Source organism: Psammomys obesus, unplaced genomic scaffold, assembly GCF_907164565.1.
Source record: "Psammomys obesus unplaced genomic scaffold, mPsaObe1.curated_primary_1811, whole genome shotgun sequence".
NCBI lineage: Eukaryota > Metazoa > Chordata > Mammalia > Rodentia > Muridae > Psammomys > Psammomys obesus.
The window spans coordinates 780,177-794,992 of NW_026596326.1; the positions used below are offsets into that span (position 1 = coordinate 780,177).

The window sequence follows — 14,816 nt, forward strand, 5'->3', positions numbered from 1 at the left end:
ACAGGGCCTCGCACTGAACCTGAAGCTGGCTGTTTGGCTAGGCTGCCTGTCTCTGACCACCAGCACTGGAGGTCTAGGTGGGAATGGCCATGCCCAGCTTTTACATGGGTGCTGGGAATAAGCAGAGTTTATAGTATTTTTGTAAATAAAACCTGATACCATCTTATTTATTTTATTTTGGCTTTTTGAGAAAGGATCTCAACATGTAGCCTAGGCTGTCCTCAAACAAAACAATTGTCCTGCCTCATTCTCTAGGGCAGAATTACAGATGTGCCACCACACCTGGCCTTATCACCATAATTATTTATCTATTAATGTATGAGTACTCGGTCTGCATCTACACCTGCACTCCAGAAGACAGCATCAGACCCTTTTATAGATGCTCATGAGCCACAATGTGGGTTCTGGGACTTGAACTCAGGACCCCTGGGAGAGCAACCAGTGCTCTCAACCGCTGAGCCATCTCACCAGCCTTCACATAAAAAAAAAAAAAAAAAAAAAAAAAAAGTCCCAAGATCCATTTGTTCGTGGAAGTGAAAGCAGCTCTTGGGAAAATGGATGCTCATGATCGGTCTACTTCTGCTCCTGCTACACGGCCAGGGAAGCCCCATTGCTGAGTCCTGCTCTAGCTCAACCTGGAAGGTCCGCTCTGGCCGTGTGTATCTGCTTCTTATGGCTAACAGTTTGGTATGGCCCAGGCCTGAGGATACATCTACTATATTGCACACACCTTTGCGCACTGAGCCGAAGACCTGTGACCACGTACCATGGAAGGTCTTGAAATTCTCCCCGCTACTGTGCGCAGCCACATGTGCTGAACGCTCACAATGCTTTCTGGGCCACACATCTGATTTGAGGAGAAGAATGAGGCAGTGGTTCAGGGCCACACGAAGGCACAGGACGCAGCGTGCTTTCTCTTTTTCTCAGGGATTTATTAAGGCATTGAGCACAGTGTGATTTTTAGCCAACTAAAAGGAGGGCGAGGGAACAGAGGAAGACCTGAGGGATGTGCTTTTAAAGTTAATGGTGCAGAGGAATGGAGACCTCCTAAGTTCGGAGTGCCGTGCAAGGCTCCTACCCATGCATCAGCCATCCCCTGTCTCGGTCCCTCAGACCCGGGCTCAGGCTGAAGAACATGAGAAGGTACCTAGAAGGTTCATCCTTTGGAGCCCAAGCACATGACCGAGTAACAACTGGTGGCCAGGCCACATGGCTAGATGGAGCAACTGGTGTAGTGTGTGCACAGAATGGGGTGCGGAGGCAAGAAGAACGAAGGCGCAGATCTGAAAGCCTCTGATGCTACGCGAAGAGCGGGCTCAAGGCAGGTTCTCCAGGCTTCCAGCCGCAGGGAGAAAGCGGATGCCCAGCCCAGGCAATCCCTGTAAGGCAACTGGGTCTGCAATGACCTGACCTTCTTTGCTTCTGTGACAGCCTGTTTCAAGTACAGGTGTGTCTTTGAGGAAAAAACAGAAAGGGATAAAGGGAAGGAGACAGAGACCAGCTTCTATTTTGCAGCTCAGCCCAAGACCCCAGGGGGCTCATGGTCACTGGAAGTGCTGAACTGCCTCTCTACTTTCTTTTGGTCCTTGATCTTGAGTCCAATGTCTACCCTCTTCTCAAAGAAGTTCACCAGCACAGACTCTGTTAGAATGGAGGCCAGGATCTGCTCGAAGGAAATGCACCAGTCCGTGTCCACAGTGCCCCCGATACGTGAAGTGGCAGTGGGGCTACAGGCTTCTCCTCCCACCAGCACTGTGTCATCTGTGAGGTCCTCACACTGCAGGGAGCCTGTGCTGACTACTGAGTAGGAGGACATGGACATGTCATCTTTGCTTTCATCATCAGACAAAAGCAGGGAAGGAGAGCCCTGCCCCTCGCCACTGCCTCCCTCCACTACAGCAGGACCGTCCTGCAGGGCTTTTCCAGGGTGAGCGTCACCACTGGCTTTGGCCTGGGGATCCCCTGCAGCTGGTGGCTGGTATTCCCGGGCTGGATCCTGATGGGGTTTGGGTATGGGTGGCTCATCCTCCTCTGTGGCACTGTTGTGGTCCCCGCCGTGGGTACCATCCCTGGGCTTCTTGGTTGTCCGGGCTGCTGAAAACTTCTTCCCCACCTCACCAATGCGGAGCAGAAGGCTGGCCACTGTGGCGATGGCGTGGTACAAGTCCTGTTCCATGGGGTCTTCGCTGAACATGTTGTAAAGTGTCTTACACAGCTCAATGAACTGCTCCTTAGGGAGAAAGCCGGAAAGAAAACAGAGGTGTTTATAGGTGTATGGCCATGCTCATAGAGGCCACTCTAACTGCTGTTGGGATTTTGATGCCACAGACCCTTCCTTTATCATTCCTAAACTGAGGTTTGGGAAGGGAGTGACTTGACCAATGTTACACAGTCCTTAGTCCTTTCAAAGACTTTCTTCCCAACCGGTTTTTCTGTTTTGTTTTGTTTTGTTTTTTTAAATCTCATTATGTATCCCTGGCTGGCCTGGAACTCCTTACGTAGACCAGGCTGGGCTCCGAACCTACAGAAATAAACCTGCTTCTGCCTCCCAAGTGTTGGGATTAAAGATGTGTGCCATCATACTCAGTACCTTTGGCTTTTTATAAGAGAAAGAGGAGCAGGAAGAGGGGATGTGTGTGTGCATGTATGTGAGAGAGAGAGTGTGTGTATAGGGCACACAGGCATGTGGAAGTCAAAGACAACTTCTGGCAGTCAATCCTTGCCTTAGCAATTAGGGTAGTCTCTTGCTTTTTGGCTAGCTTTCTTAACACTGACTGTGTCGACCGGGCTGGCCTTGAACTCACAGAGAGCCGCCTGCCTCTGTCTTCTGAGTGCTGGGATTAAAGGTGTGCCATCGTACATCTGAATTTTTTTTTTTTTACACGTGGTTCTGGGGATTCATGTTCAAGTCATCCGCCTGTGCAGCTAGCACGTTTACACTCGGCCATCTCTCCAGCCTGCCTTGTTATAATGGTAACAGAAGTAGTTTTGCCTATTTCCATGGGGCTCGGGGGGGGGGGGGGGATGTCAAGGTAAGCACGCGCTGGGTCAGCTGGGGGAAAGAGACTTTCCCCCGGCCATTCCTAACGCATGTGTGTAACAGTGCTCGGAATGCAAGGCCTTCTCTGGGCACAGCTAGGGTGAAGTCTAAACTAAGAGTTGGTCGGGTGTGAAGACATCATGGCAGGCATTGGGCCCAGGAGGAACTGGAGTGCTATGGGTATGCTCTTCTCAAAAGTGGTGAGTGTGTCTCCGGCTATGGAGACTAACCTTCCCCAGTGCTTCTGGGATTTATGGATACTGACTCAACCTAAGGAGACAGTTTCCATGGAAACACCATCCTGTCCAAGAAGTAGCTTTTATCTTTCTGTAATCATCACTAATGGCCATTCAGGGCTAGGAGGCTCTAGAGAGAGGGAAGAGAATTCCTACCCACAGGAGACTGCCAGAGTATAATACTGTGAAGCTGTGTAAGCCTAGAAACATGCTGTAGATTCTGAATGAGTCTACCTGGTTCATCTTGGGAAGGTCCTTAATGGTTTCCTTCTGAGCCTCTTTCTCCTTAGCCCATAACCGAAGGTAGTGTCGGTAGTCAGGAGGGCTGGTCCCCTTCTCCTCTGTAGGTTGAGAGAAAGAGAGATTAATCTCCATCTGTCAAAGAAGAGAAAGCAGGCTGTGGGCTGATGGCAGGGTGTGCTGCTCTCTGACCTGAGGTTACTTGGGTTCTATTACAAAATGCTCTGGCATTTGGGGAGTGGTTCAAAAACACCTCCAAATTCCCATGGGTCTCTCCTGAGTGAGCAGAAGTAGGTTGGACCTAAGTTGTCTTCCCCAAGGCTGGAGAGAGGCTGCTGTGAGTGTGGAGCCCTGGCCGCACACGATGAGGGCAGCAGACTGGGGCCCCATGGCAGCAGGTGAGCCAGGCTACACACAGAGGCATCAACACCTGTCAGGGCACACCCTTGCCATCTTACAGTGACTGGGGAAGGAATGACACAATCAAGGGGCACCCGGGTCCCATTGCCCTTGGGATTGCCAGTAGGGGAATGGCCTGTACCTCTTCTTTCTTGGATGTCCTCATTTGCACTTCCTTCTTGCTGTTCCTGCGGTAGAGCTTCCACATAACAGAAAAAAAGAAACAAAGAATGATCTTTTTGACTACAAACCAGAAGATCCTTACAGGTCGCACCTTATAGTTCTTTAGAACCAGCGACCATAGGCCCCATGCTGCCCTCCTGCTTGGCTGGTCCCAGCCCCTCAACACTATGGCAAGGCAGAGCTGGTCATGTCTTCACTTGGTTACAGTTAAGAAAAGCCAATCGCTGGGGACTCAGCTCAGTAATGAAGTCCTTGCTAAGCAAGCTGCAGGCCCTGGGCTCCATCCCCGGCCCCACACACAAAGAGATACTTCCTCACTTTCAAAAGAAACAAGGCGCACAGTGCTGCTTCCAGTGAATGATGACGCGCACTGTGGAGCAAACATGACAACTACTGAACGCTGCTGCAAAAAGAGATCAAACCCAAGGAGTGATTCCTTCTGAGACTGTGAGACCAGCAGAGGGGGTTTTTGTATAGGGCCCCTGGGTTCGGCCTACTATCTTGTTTGTTTTTGCCTTAATTGATTAATGTACTAATTGTGTGAGAGCACACATGCTCCACTGCATAATGGAGGTCAGAGGACAGCTGTGGGAACTGGTTCTTTCTTTCTACCCTGGGTCCCAGGAACTGTCTGGCAGCAAGCGTCCTTCCCTGCCGAGTCATCTCGCTGGCCCGGGGTTTCATGAAGTGCTGTATTTGCTGAAGATGGCACCCTGCACTGTACATGTGCGAACGAACATGAACTCGAAGCTCTCCAAAGGCCTGCAGTTCTCTAAGGCAGTGGGCTGCTGGCGGACCTCAAGTGATGTCAGGCACATCCTAGCAATGAACGGTCCTCCAGGACTGTGCTGGTAGCGAGGAAGGACAATTACCTCCAGGCTCAGGTTCTCACTGTGGAATAGGAACGCTGTTGCCTCAGGAATACGTGGGGCCCAAGAATAGGTCTGCGTACCCCAACGCCTCTCCCTTAGGGGTAGGTAGGACACGTTTAGGGCATCCTGGTTTGCCTAGGCTTTGAGTGTAACATAAGGCACACTGGCCTCTTTAACTTGTATTTTCTTTCCTTTTTTACATAGGTCTCACGACACAGCCCTGAATTCAGCCACCTGCCACCAAGCTATGCTCAAGGTCACAGAGATCTCCTTGCCTCTGCCTTCCAAGAGCTATGATAAAAGGGCATGCCACCACCCCTGGCATGATTTGTATTCTTTTTAAACACCGAAGAATTATGGGTATGGGTGCTTTGCCTGCACATACATATGTACGCCAGAAGAGGTCTTGAGACCCGCTGGAGCTGGAGTTACAGATGGTGTGAGCTGCCATGTGGCTGTTAGAAACCAAACTCAGACCGTGCAGAAGACCGTGTTCTTTCGAGACAGGGTTTCTCTGTGTAGCCTTGGCTGTCCTGGACTCACTTTACAGACCAGGCTGGCCTTGAACTCTCAGCGATCCACCTGCCTCTGCTTCCCAGAGTGCTGGGATTACAGGCGTGAGCCACCGTGTCCAGCAGCCCAGGCCTTATTCTTGATATTAATTAAATAAGTTAATTCTTTTTATTGTCATTATTGTTTTGTTTTTTTTTGAGACAATATCTCACTATGTAGCCCTAGCTGGTCTGGAACTCTTTGTAGACCAGGCTGGCCTTGAATTTACAAGATCGACCTGTGTCTGCCTCTTTAGTGCTCAGACTAAAGGCCTGAGCTTTTTCACTCTGGCTCAGAATTTATTGTGTGCATGCATAAATGGGTGTGCATACCACGAAGTGTGCGGAGGCCAGAAGTAAAACTGTGAGAGTTGGTTCTCTACTTCCACCATGTCGATTCTGGAAATCAAATTCTGGTCGCCAGGTTTGGCAGCAGGCGCCTTTACCAACAGAACCCTCTTACTAGACCATTATTTTTTAAAAAATCACCATGTAGCTAGGCTGGCCTTGGGTTCATTTCTCCTGCCAGGCTGGCCTCTATGTAGAGTACTGGGATTAGGGGCATGTACCACTATGCCCCAGGTTCCATTCCCAGCTCCACAGGAGAGAACCCAGGATCTCACATGCAAACCAAGTGTTCAAACACTGAGCTACACTCCCAGCCTGTCGTCAGTCCTGCATTACACATGACCAACTCCATTGCCAAATCACAGGGCTCAGAACAGCCCTTCACCATGTTAGACATTCCCAGTGAGCTTTACATGCAGCAAAGCTTGAGTCCTAACAGGCACTAAACTTATACGTATTTTCTGGGATGAAAAACTCCTGTGAAGCTTGAAGGTGTTTCCCCAGAGGAGCATCTGCTGCCTCCCTTGGCTCTTCCATCCTGTACCTGTCTCACACAGCCACAATGATAGCACTCTGCACTCCTTTCCTATGAACATGAGGTTTCTGCATGTGGGTGCAGAGGTAATGCCCCAGGTTTGCTGTATGTCTAGCCCGCTGTGCATGCGTCCTTATCATTAACTGTCCACAGCAGACTGTCCCCACCAGAAGCAGCTTGGTCCTTGGTTGTTCTCAGGATTTCTCCCCACAGGATGAAGTTCCAAAGAGTCCCTGGGGCATGAAAGCATCTAGGCTTCTGAGCAAAGGAAGACAAAGCCTAGAAGCAAAGGGGTCGCCCCTGCCCTCCAGGGACTGACCTTGTGCCTCCCAGGGCAGGAAAAGATCCAGATCTGAGGCCAGAGGAGATGCTGGCAGGGACAGCAGAGGATGCGTAGAGGGTAGAGGGAGAGGCCCACGTCCGGGGAGCCAGAGATGCAAGAGAAACAACAGTTGAAAAGGTCTACAGGGGCCAAGCTGGCCCAGGAAGTGTTGTGGGGGCCCTCCCAGGGAGCACCCCAGGGTGGCATGCTCCCTGAGCCCACGGCAGGACTGCTGGCTTCCTGCATAGGCCCCATGGAAAGGCTGAGGGCTGCAGACCCATGGCTGGTTGTGCTGGGCGTCTCACCTTCTGAGGAGCTGCCTTCCGTGAAATAGTGGGTGGCCTCCAGGGCCGACTCCGCTTCCTCTGGGATCAGAGCTGCATTCCAAGAGAAGGAACAAGTGAGGACAGCAGAAGACTTCACCTTGTAGTCAAAGCAGAAAGGCCACCCTCTCCCGCTCCTGTCCCCCCAGGCTGACTGCCTTCAACTGTAACCCCTGACAGTGTTAACACAGTTGGTCACATTCCTGTTTGTGAGACAGGCCCTCACTCTGTAGCACAGGCAGGACTGTATGCTCAATCCTCTGCCTCAGCTTCCTGAGTGTGACATTGCAGGTGTGTTTGGCTTGCTACCTCGACTTTGACAATGTGGGATTTGCGTGTGTGTGTGTGTGTGTGTGCTGGGGACTGAACTGCACATTATCCCCTATGTTAGGCTTGCTCTATGGTTGAGCTATGCCCCCAGCATGACACTGTGTTTGGAAATGTAGTACAAATGCTGGGCAAGGACATATCCATACGCCCAGGAGCCTAGTGAGCCGAACTGTCCTCCCACACGTGATGACCTAGCTCAGCACATCCCTCTGGGCCATTTTACATGCCTACAGGCACACACATACACGACTCACTTTACTTTATACTGTGGGAATTGTGCTGCATCAACACATCCAGCCGGTCTCACACTCTGCACTTGCTGGTAGTGGCTGACAGCAACCTGAGGTTGCAGATCCCCAAGGCTGTGTGGACATGTGACCTTACCACTCTTGTTATATGGAAGGGATGAGGTGGGGAACACAGAAGGGTAAACGGGGCAAGGCACAGACAGGTGGTAGGATCTGAGCATCCCAGGCCCTGGATGAAGCAGGCTGAGGTGGTGGGGCATAGCCTAGTTCTCTGATGCAGCCCAGGCCTTCTGGCTCTCACCAGCTGCAAGCTAGCCTCATGTGAGAACTGTGCACCACAAGCCCCTTCAGCTCCGCCAACAGAGTAGTCAGACGGGGAGCTCTGACCAGTGATCCAGGCACCAGTGCACACAGTGGGAGGCTGGGGTATGTGAGGTGAGTGGGGAGCACAGCCTTGCAATCCAGAATTCAGTCAGGGCCTGTTTTGAAGGCAGATACTGTTGCAAATTGCTCAGAGGGAGGCCCCAGACAAGAGACCTGGAAACCTGGGGCCGTTCCACCAGAGGAAGCAGGGTGCCCTGGGCCATCACTTTCATCTTTCTGGATCTGGTTCCTGCTAAGGAAAAGCGCCTTCTTAGGGGCTGTCCCTGTGGTCACTCTTGCTGAGCTGGATAAACTCTGGTCACACATGAAAGATTCCAGGGCCATGTGCTGGCCGGCCTCTGTGAGCCCCTCCGCTTGGCTCACACCAGCCGCCCACAGGAAACATCCCATCCTAACGCCAGCTCTAGCTCCACTAAGAGGCCGAGCGTGGGGCCCCTGAGGACATGTGACAGGATCTGCAGGTGGTCTTGGCAGTGACCCAGGCTGCCCTGGAATAAACAGGAACCTTTGGGTAAGAGTTTCTTCAAGAACAGAGTATAGGCCCAGTGTCGCACTGGCACCTCCATCATAGCCTCCTATGAATCCATCATGGACTTTGGTTACACTGCCCTCCTAGATGGCCTGAGGAGCTCCACTACGCTCTCCCTCATGTCCTTTCCCCATCCCGGGCCTGTGCTCAGACCACCAGGGTGGACCGGAGTCCCAGATCCTCACTCACGATGGCTCCCGGAGCCTCCCTTCCATCTAGCTCACTCCCCTGGCTATAGCCATCCAGTGGTATGTTGGTAGTTCAGTGGTACATTCCCAGCTCTGGACAGCTGAGGGGCCCAGAGAGGCCATGGCAGTGCCTCACTCACCTGGGGGCAGGTGCAGCTTGTAGAGGGCTTTGAGCTTCTCTGTGAGGTCTCCGTGGTACATTCCACCTGTGGAGCAAGGGCAGGGAGAGGGATGGTTGGCAAGAAGGCTCCAGGGAACACCGCAGGCCATGTCCCTGCGTGTCCACACCCTTCCTGTGGATTCTGGTAGAGACGCCACACTCTGGGAGGCCTTGGCTCCTCCCTAGCCAGGTCTCTAGGAAAGATCAAATGAGCCCTGGGCCTCCTGCTTTCCTCAGACCCTATGGAAAAGCTTAGCCTTCTTTTGGGTCCAGCACCCCCAGACTGCTGGAGAGGGACAGTGGAAGAAACTGCTGAGGTCAAAGGCAAGGGCTCAAGGCCGCCCTCTGCTGGCCACAGGAGGGACAGACGCACTGGCTGGTGCTTGAAAGATGGGTCAGACACTCACTCATCCCAGTCACAAACTCCTTGAAGTTGATCAGCGAGTCCTTGTTTTGGTCCAGGAGGCGGAACATGCGGCCTGCCAGCACAGGCGTGTGAGAGCCACAGGCCCAAGGCGTCAGGCTGGCAAAGAGCTCCCGAAACTGGCTGGCATCGATCCGGTACTGCTCCAGGTAGGGCAGGCTGGGGTCCCGGTGGATGGCTGCTGAGCGGCTACCACCCCAGTACTGGCTTGCCAGAAGCTTGGCCTGCAGGGGACACCGTCTGGTGAGATGGGGCCCTGGCTCTCAGGATTACTAGGGTGCCTTCCCTGATCTGTCCACATCTGCACAGTCTTAGGTAGTAAGCACTGGCCAGACAGCTCAGCCCTCATGCGAGTGCACGGCAGAGGAGCCAGACAGGGCTCCTGGATGCCACTGTTGGACATAGTGTGAGCCACCTTGGTAACTGAACCCAGGGCAGCTGGAAAGGACCACGGGAACTGGCAGTGTGTATCCACAGTCTCAGCACTCAGGAAACTGAGGCAGGAGGGTCAGTGTGAAGCATGCCTGGGCAGCAGAGAAAACCCAGCTCAAACACAAACAACAAAACACCCAAGTACTCACTCAGTCAGTCAGTCAAACAACCACTACCGCCACCACCAAAAACCAAAGCCAGACCGACCAGAGGGACTTTGCCTTCCCCCCAGTGCCCTTCTCCCTCCTTTTAATGCACCTGAGATCTGTGTGCAGACGCTCCTGACTCGCCCTCAGGCTAGGGATTACAAGGCTGTAGGTCATCCACCACCACTGGTCTGGAAGCCCAAACCACAGCACCTAGGTTGAGTCATCCCAACAGCTGACCTGTCGCTTTGCTAAAACTTACTTGGAAAGAAAATTCTGTTTCCACTGGGGTCACTGAGAGCATGACCTAGGAGCTGCTCAGGACAGTCCTGTCTATCACACTACAGGAAAAGCTGCCCAGAGGTTAACAGAGCTGGAGCAGTGTCACTGGCGGTTTCAGCACCTTGACACAGCACCTGAAGCTAAGTTTTCAGTTAAAGAAGTGGATGTATTCCCTCTCCCTCCTCCTCCTCCTCCTCCTCTTTTTCTTTTTTCTACTTGTTTCAAGACACGGTTTTTCTGTGTAGCCTTCGCTGTCCTGGACTTGATTTATAGAGCAGGCTGGCTCTGAACTCACAGGGATCTGCACCTGCCTCTGCCTCCCCGAGTGCCGGGGTTACACGTGTGCACCGCCGTTCCCGGCCCGCAGTCCCTCTTCTCTGTGACTTGGTGTGAATGGCTTCTGTTTTGGGAGCGCTCTGTCAGCGCCCAGTCAGTACACTGCCTCTGCCATGCAAGGATGAGAACCTAACTGTGGCCCCGAGGATCAACAGAAAAAGTTGGGTGTGTGGGGCTGGCAAGGTAGCTCAGGGGATAAAAGTGCTTACCGCCAAATGGAATGTCCTGAGTTTGATCCCTGGAACACACAGCAAAGGAGAGAACCTACTCTCACAAGCTGTCCTCTGACCTCTACACACACACCATGGCATATGTACGTACACACACACACACACACACACACACACACACACGCTAAATAAGTACATGTAATCACGAGGTTAAAAGAAAAAAAAAACCTGCACCAAGCAGCTGGCCTTTAATCCCAGCACTCGGGAAGCAGAGGCAGGCAGATCTCTGTGAGTTCGAGGACAGTCTGGTCTACAGAGGGAGTTCCAGGACATCCAGGGCTACACAGAAAAACCCTGTCTCAAAAAACAAAACAAATAAAAATAACAACAACAACAAAAAGGCAAAAAAGCTACTTGTAGTAGTGTGCCCTTGGAATCACTGCAGTGTGAGGCAGAGGCGGGAACATGGTTCACTGGCCAGCCAGCTTAGCCTACTAGGTAAGCTCTCGGCCAGTGAGAGACCCCGCCTCAAAAAGTGGATGACTCCAGAGGAGTGACACCTGAGGTGCTCTTGTGCACACCCTGTTGACTAAATGACAAGAAGGATTAAATTCCATCACACATGGTTCACAGCAACTGCAGCTGAGGACAGGGGTTTCCTGGCTTGGAGCTGCTGTGCTGAGGACACTTGTAGCAGACTAGATGGGGAAGTGCACCCACCCCTGTGCTTAGCTGTCACCTTAAACACCATGTAAAGATCCTCCAGCTCTTCAATGGAGAAGCCGATGTCCCCTGGTATGGCTCGGACCTAGAAGGAAAGATGAACTGTTGGTACTGGAGGACCCTGAGCTCCTGCTGAAGTACAAACAAAATGCTCGCTCTGGGAGAGCTCTCACGTAAGCAGACGCAAAGGGTGGCAAGGCTGTGGTCTGTCCTGTCACCAGTGGCCAAGCACATGATGGTGGGTGCCCTTAGGAGAGGGCTACCTGTATGCTCACCCTTTGCCACTAGCTGCCGGTCAGCTCCCATTCCCTGCAACTCTTCGTGGGGGTAGAAGCTAGAGGGGCTCTTTCTCTCCTGACAGACCCACTGAGGAACACAGGTTAATGGAGGGCTGCTTAGCTCCAGCTGCCTGAAAGGGGTTCCTATAATTTTTCTAGCCAGGTCTTTCTACTTCAGTTAGCCAGAGCTGGTCACATCTTTCCCTTGTGAGCAAAGTGCCCTGAGTGCCCTAAACCCTGAAGGGACGGCTGAGAATGTGGAGGCCAAGAAAGAGGTCCTTGCCTCCACAGGGGCAGAGAGCAAGAACAGGTTTAAACAGAGCCTGGGGTGGCAGGGATGGTCCATCCTCTGCAGAGACAAGGACAAGGGCTTCAGGCAGGGGCATATGGTGTGGGCTGGAAAGAGTGGCAGAGTGGCACTGCCCAGGACAGAAGTGAAGCTTGTAGAAAAACCAGCCTGGGAGGACTTAACCCAGAAGGCCCATGGCCTCAGTGTGCAAGGTCAAAGAGACAATTCCCACTAAGTGAGCAGGGTCTCTCCCTGTTTCCCCAAACTAGCCCCTGTGCTGTGGGATTCCACACAGCATCCTGACCGTGACACAGGTACCAAGGCAGTGCAGGGATAGGGCACAAGTTGGACCCTGCCCCCTGCCCAGGGAAGGGTGGGGCCGGACAGGGTATTTCGGGAGAAGGGTCCACTCAGGCTAGCCCTGTAGCCCCTTGCTGCCAGAGGTTACCATTGCCTTTGCCAGTGACCATACCACGCTTCTCTTGGCCGTGTCTTCCAAGGACTGGATCACCTTCAGCCTCTGCTTAAACCGCATCTGTTCAATGTCGTCAGCCCTTAGGCTGCTGAACTTCTACAGGCCAAAGGAGAATCAGTGAGACCAAAGGCAGAGGGTGAGGTCCCTGCCACACTTGCCTGTGTTCACCTAAAACCAAAGGCCCTGGGGAAGAGCCTGGCTGGGCTAACCCTGCTATGAGCTGACCTCATAGGACACTCTCAGGAGGTCAAAGATGTCCACCTCTGCAGGAGGGTCATCTCCACTGGTTAGCAGAGCGTGGAGGTGTGGGATAGGTGGAGAAATGCTCTGCTTGTTGACCACGTTGTCCAGGTATCTGCAAAGATCAAAAGATAGCAGTTTGGGCCTCCACCAGACACAGCCAAATGCTGGGGCAGAGTTCAGCCTTGGGAGTACTGTGGGAAGGTGGTGGTGTGTCCAATGGGGGCCCCTATTGGGCTGAGAGCTCCCATCAGGGCAGCAGAGTATAGGTCTTGCTGCCCAGTGATGCCTGAGCACTAACCCCGAGGATGCCAGGTTGTCTTCTATGGGCCTGTGGATTCCAGAGCCTACTTAGTTTGGGGACAATGTGCGTCCTCTCTGGTAGGTCACCAGGGTCTGGCCACAGAGAACCATACAGTGAACAGTTTCTCCATGGATAGGGTCTTGCTTTGGCCATCTAGACTAGGCCTGGCAGGGCTTCCCAGCCTCCTAGGCTCTCCAGCAGGAGCCGGCCGCTCAGGTAGGAGAGGCTTTCTGGTTTCAACCCATTCCCCTTGGCACCCCTTGTCAGATGCCTCCTCCCAAGAAGATGCTCATGTCGTTGTAGGACATATGCATGAAACCCAGTCATAACCATCGTCATGACATCAGGGACCAAGAGCCACATTAGCGAGGGGGAAGAAGACAACAGCCTTGCTGACTCTGCAGGGTCCCACCAGCCCTAGGCTGGCTCAATGGACAAGCACAGTGCTCCAGGCTGGGCCATAAAGAATTCAGGGTAAGCACTAGGGTGAGGTGGGGAGAGAGCTGAAAGACAGGCTGGGAACTTGGGAAGCTCCTCTGTGCAGAGAAAAACCATAGAAGGGGGGGGGGAATTTCCCCATGCCCAGGGTGGGGCCGGGGTCAGATCTAATCAGAGCCCTGTGCAGTATGAAAGAGACTAGAGCAGAGAACACCCAATGAAGCAGGCCCTGGCCCCAGAAAGGGTTATCTGTGTACTGAGACAGCTGGGGTGGAGGGAGAACCTGGGAGGGATGGGTGTTTGAGGAGGCCGGGGTGAGTCTGGGCTTGGTGACAGGTCCATTTAGCTGTGTGGACAAACCCCGCGTGGGTCTGCTCTAACCTGGGGATGGGCACTGAGCAGTGTTGCTGAGCTTGGAGGAGGTAACCAGGACGGCTTTGTGAAAAGACAGCTTCCCAGCCTTGGATGGAGGAGGCATCTTGGGCCCCCTAGGACAGTTGTCTCCTGCCCCTGGCTCATCTCTTGACCTAGTCAGGTCCTTGAAGCACAGCACAGGATGCTGACTGAGGGCTGGGGAGGGGAGGGGCTGTGCCGCCCCCAGTGTGGTTACCTGCCCAGCACGGTCATGGCCTCGCCCTCATCACTACAGCCCAGCAGTTGCTCCATGTTGGCATCCAGCACAGCCAGGGCCACCTGCAAGATCACCTTGATGCCCTCGTAGAAAAAGCAGTCCACAATGACCACGGCGCTCTCGAAGGGCATGACGCTGAGGAACAGGGTCAAGAACCAGGACAGCGAGATGCTGGAGATCACCCCCAGCTCCTGCATCTTCTCTGAGAGCCGGGGCAGGATGTCTCTCGTGAGCTCCTCAAAGATGCCTTGGTCTACGAGGGCCCCTGAGGAGGGCACAGGAGGCTGAATATGAGCACAACTCCAGGGCCTTCAGAAAACCCCAAGTAGAATCCCAGGGCCTGGGGTACAGGGACACCACCTGGTTCCTGTCCAACCTCAACCATGCCAGTTCTGCATACAGTGAGGGCCAGAGGGGTGTGCATATGTAGAAAGCAGAAAGAAAAAGAATCACTTTTTAATTACAGCTTCCATACCGCTGTGCGAAAGGAAGTATTTGCTCTAATATAGAGTAGTCCCTTGGCATCCATGAAGATGTTTTAGCATTCCCTTCAACACCAAAATCCTCTGGTGTCAGAGCAGGGGATACATGGTAGTTTTTCAGAATCTATGCACACCCTCCTGAACACTGTAAGTTACTTCTGGATGACTCGTAATACCTATTACAGTGCAGTGTTATAAAAAGATATACAGCTATTATATACTGTATAGATAAGAACAAGGGGACAAATCTGGATGTGCTCAGCACAGATGGAGTTTCT

At 52.8% G+C, this 14,816-nt stretch overlaps 1 protein-coding gene across 2 annotated transcripts in view; it reads right to left on the bottom strand.

The window, feature by feature from the left end:
• Positions 1-911: 911 nt before the first annotated feature.
• The window catches only part of Tbc1d9b (TBC1 domain family member 9B), a 37,144-nt gene continuing 23,239 nt past the window's right edge, over positions 912-14,816 (bottom strand). Inside the window, exons 12-22 of one of the 2 annotated variants that reach the window (XM_055597136.1) lie at positions 14,036-14,321; positions 12,669-12,798; positions 12,441-12,539; positions 11,418-11,486; positions 9,296-9,536; positions 8,869-8,934; positions 7,032-7,103; positions 6,724-6,774; positions 4,058-4,114; positions 3,511-3,617; positions 912-2,230 (exon numbers count right to left, since the gene is read on the bottom strand). In XM_055597136.1, coding sequence (XP_055453111.1) covers positions 1,517-2,230; positions 3,511-3,617; positions 4,058-4,114; positions 6,724-6,774; positions 7,032-7,103; positions 8,869-8,934; positions 9,296-9,536; positions 11,418-11,486; positions 12,441-12,539; positions 12,669-12,798; positions 14,036-14,321 — 1,892 coding nt within the window. In that variant the 3' untranslated portion in view covers positions 912-1,516. The remainder of the gene's footprint in view (positions 2,231-3,510; positions 3,618-4,057; positions 4,115-6,723; positions 6,775-7,031; positions 7,104-8,868; positions 8,935-9,295; positions 9,537-11,417; positions 11,487-12,440; positions 12,540-12,668; positions 12,799-14,035; positions 14,322-14,816) is intronic. The other variant, XM_055597138.1, reaches the window with a different exon arrangement.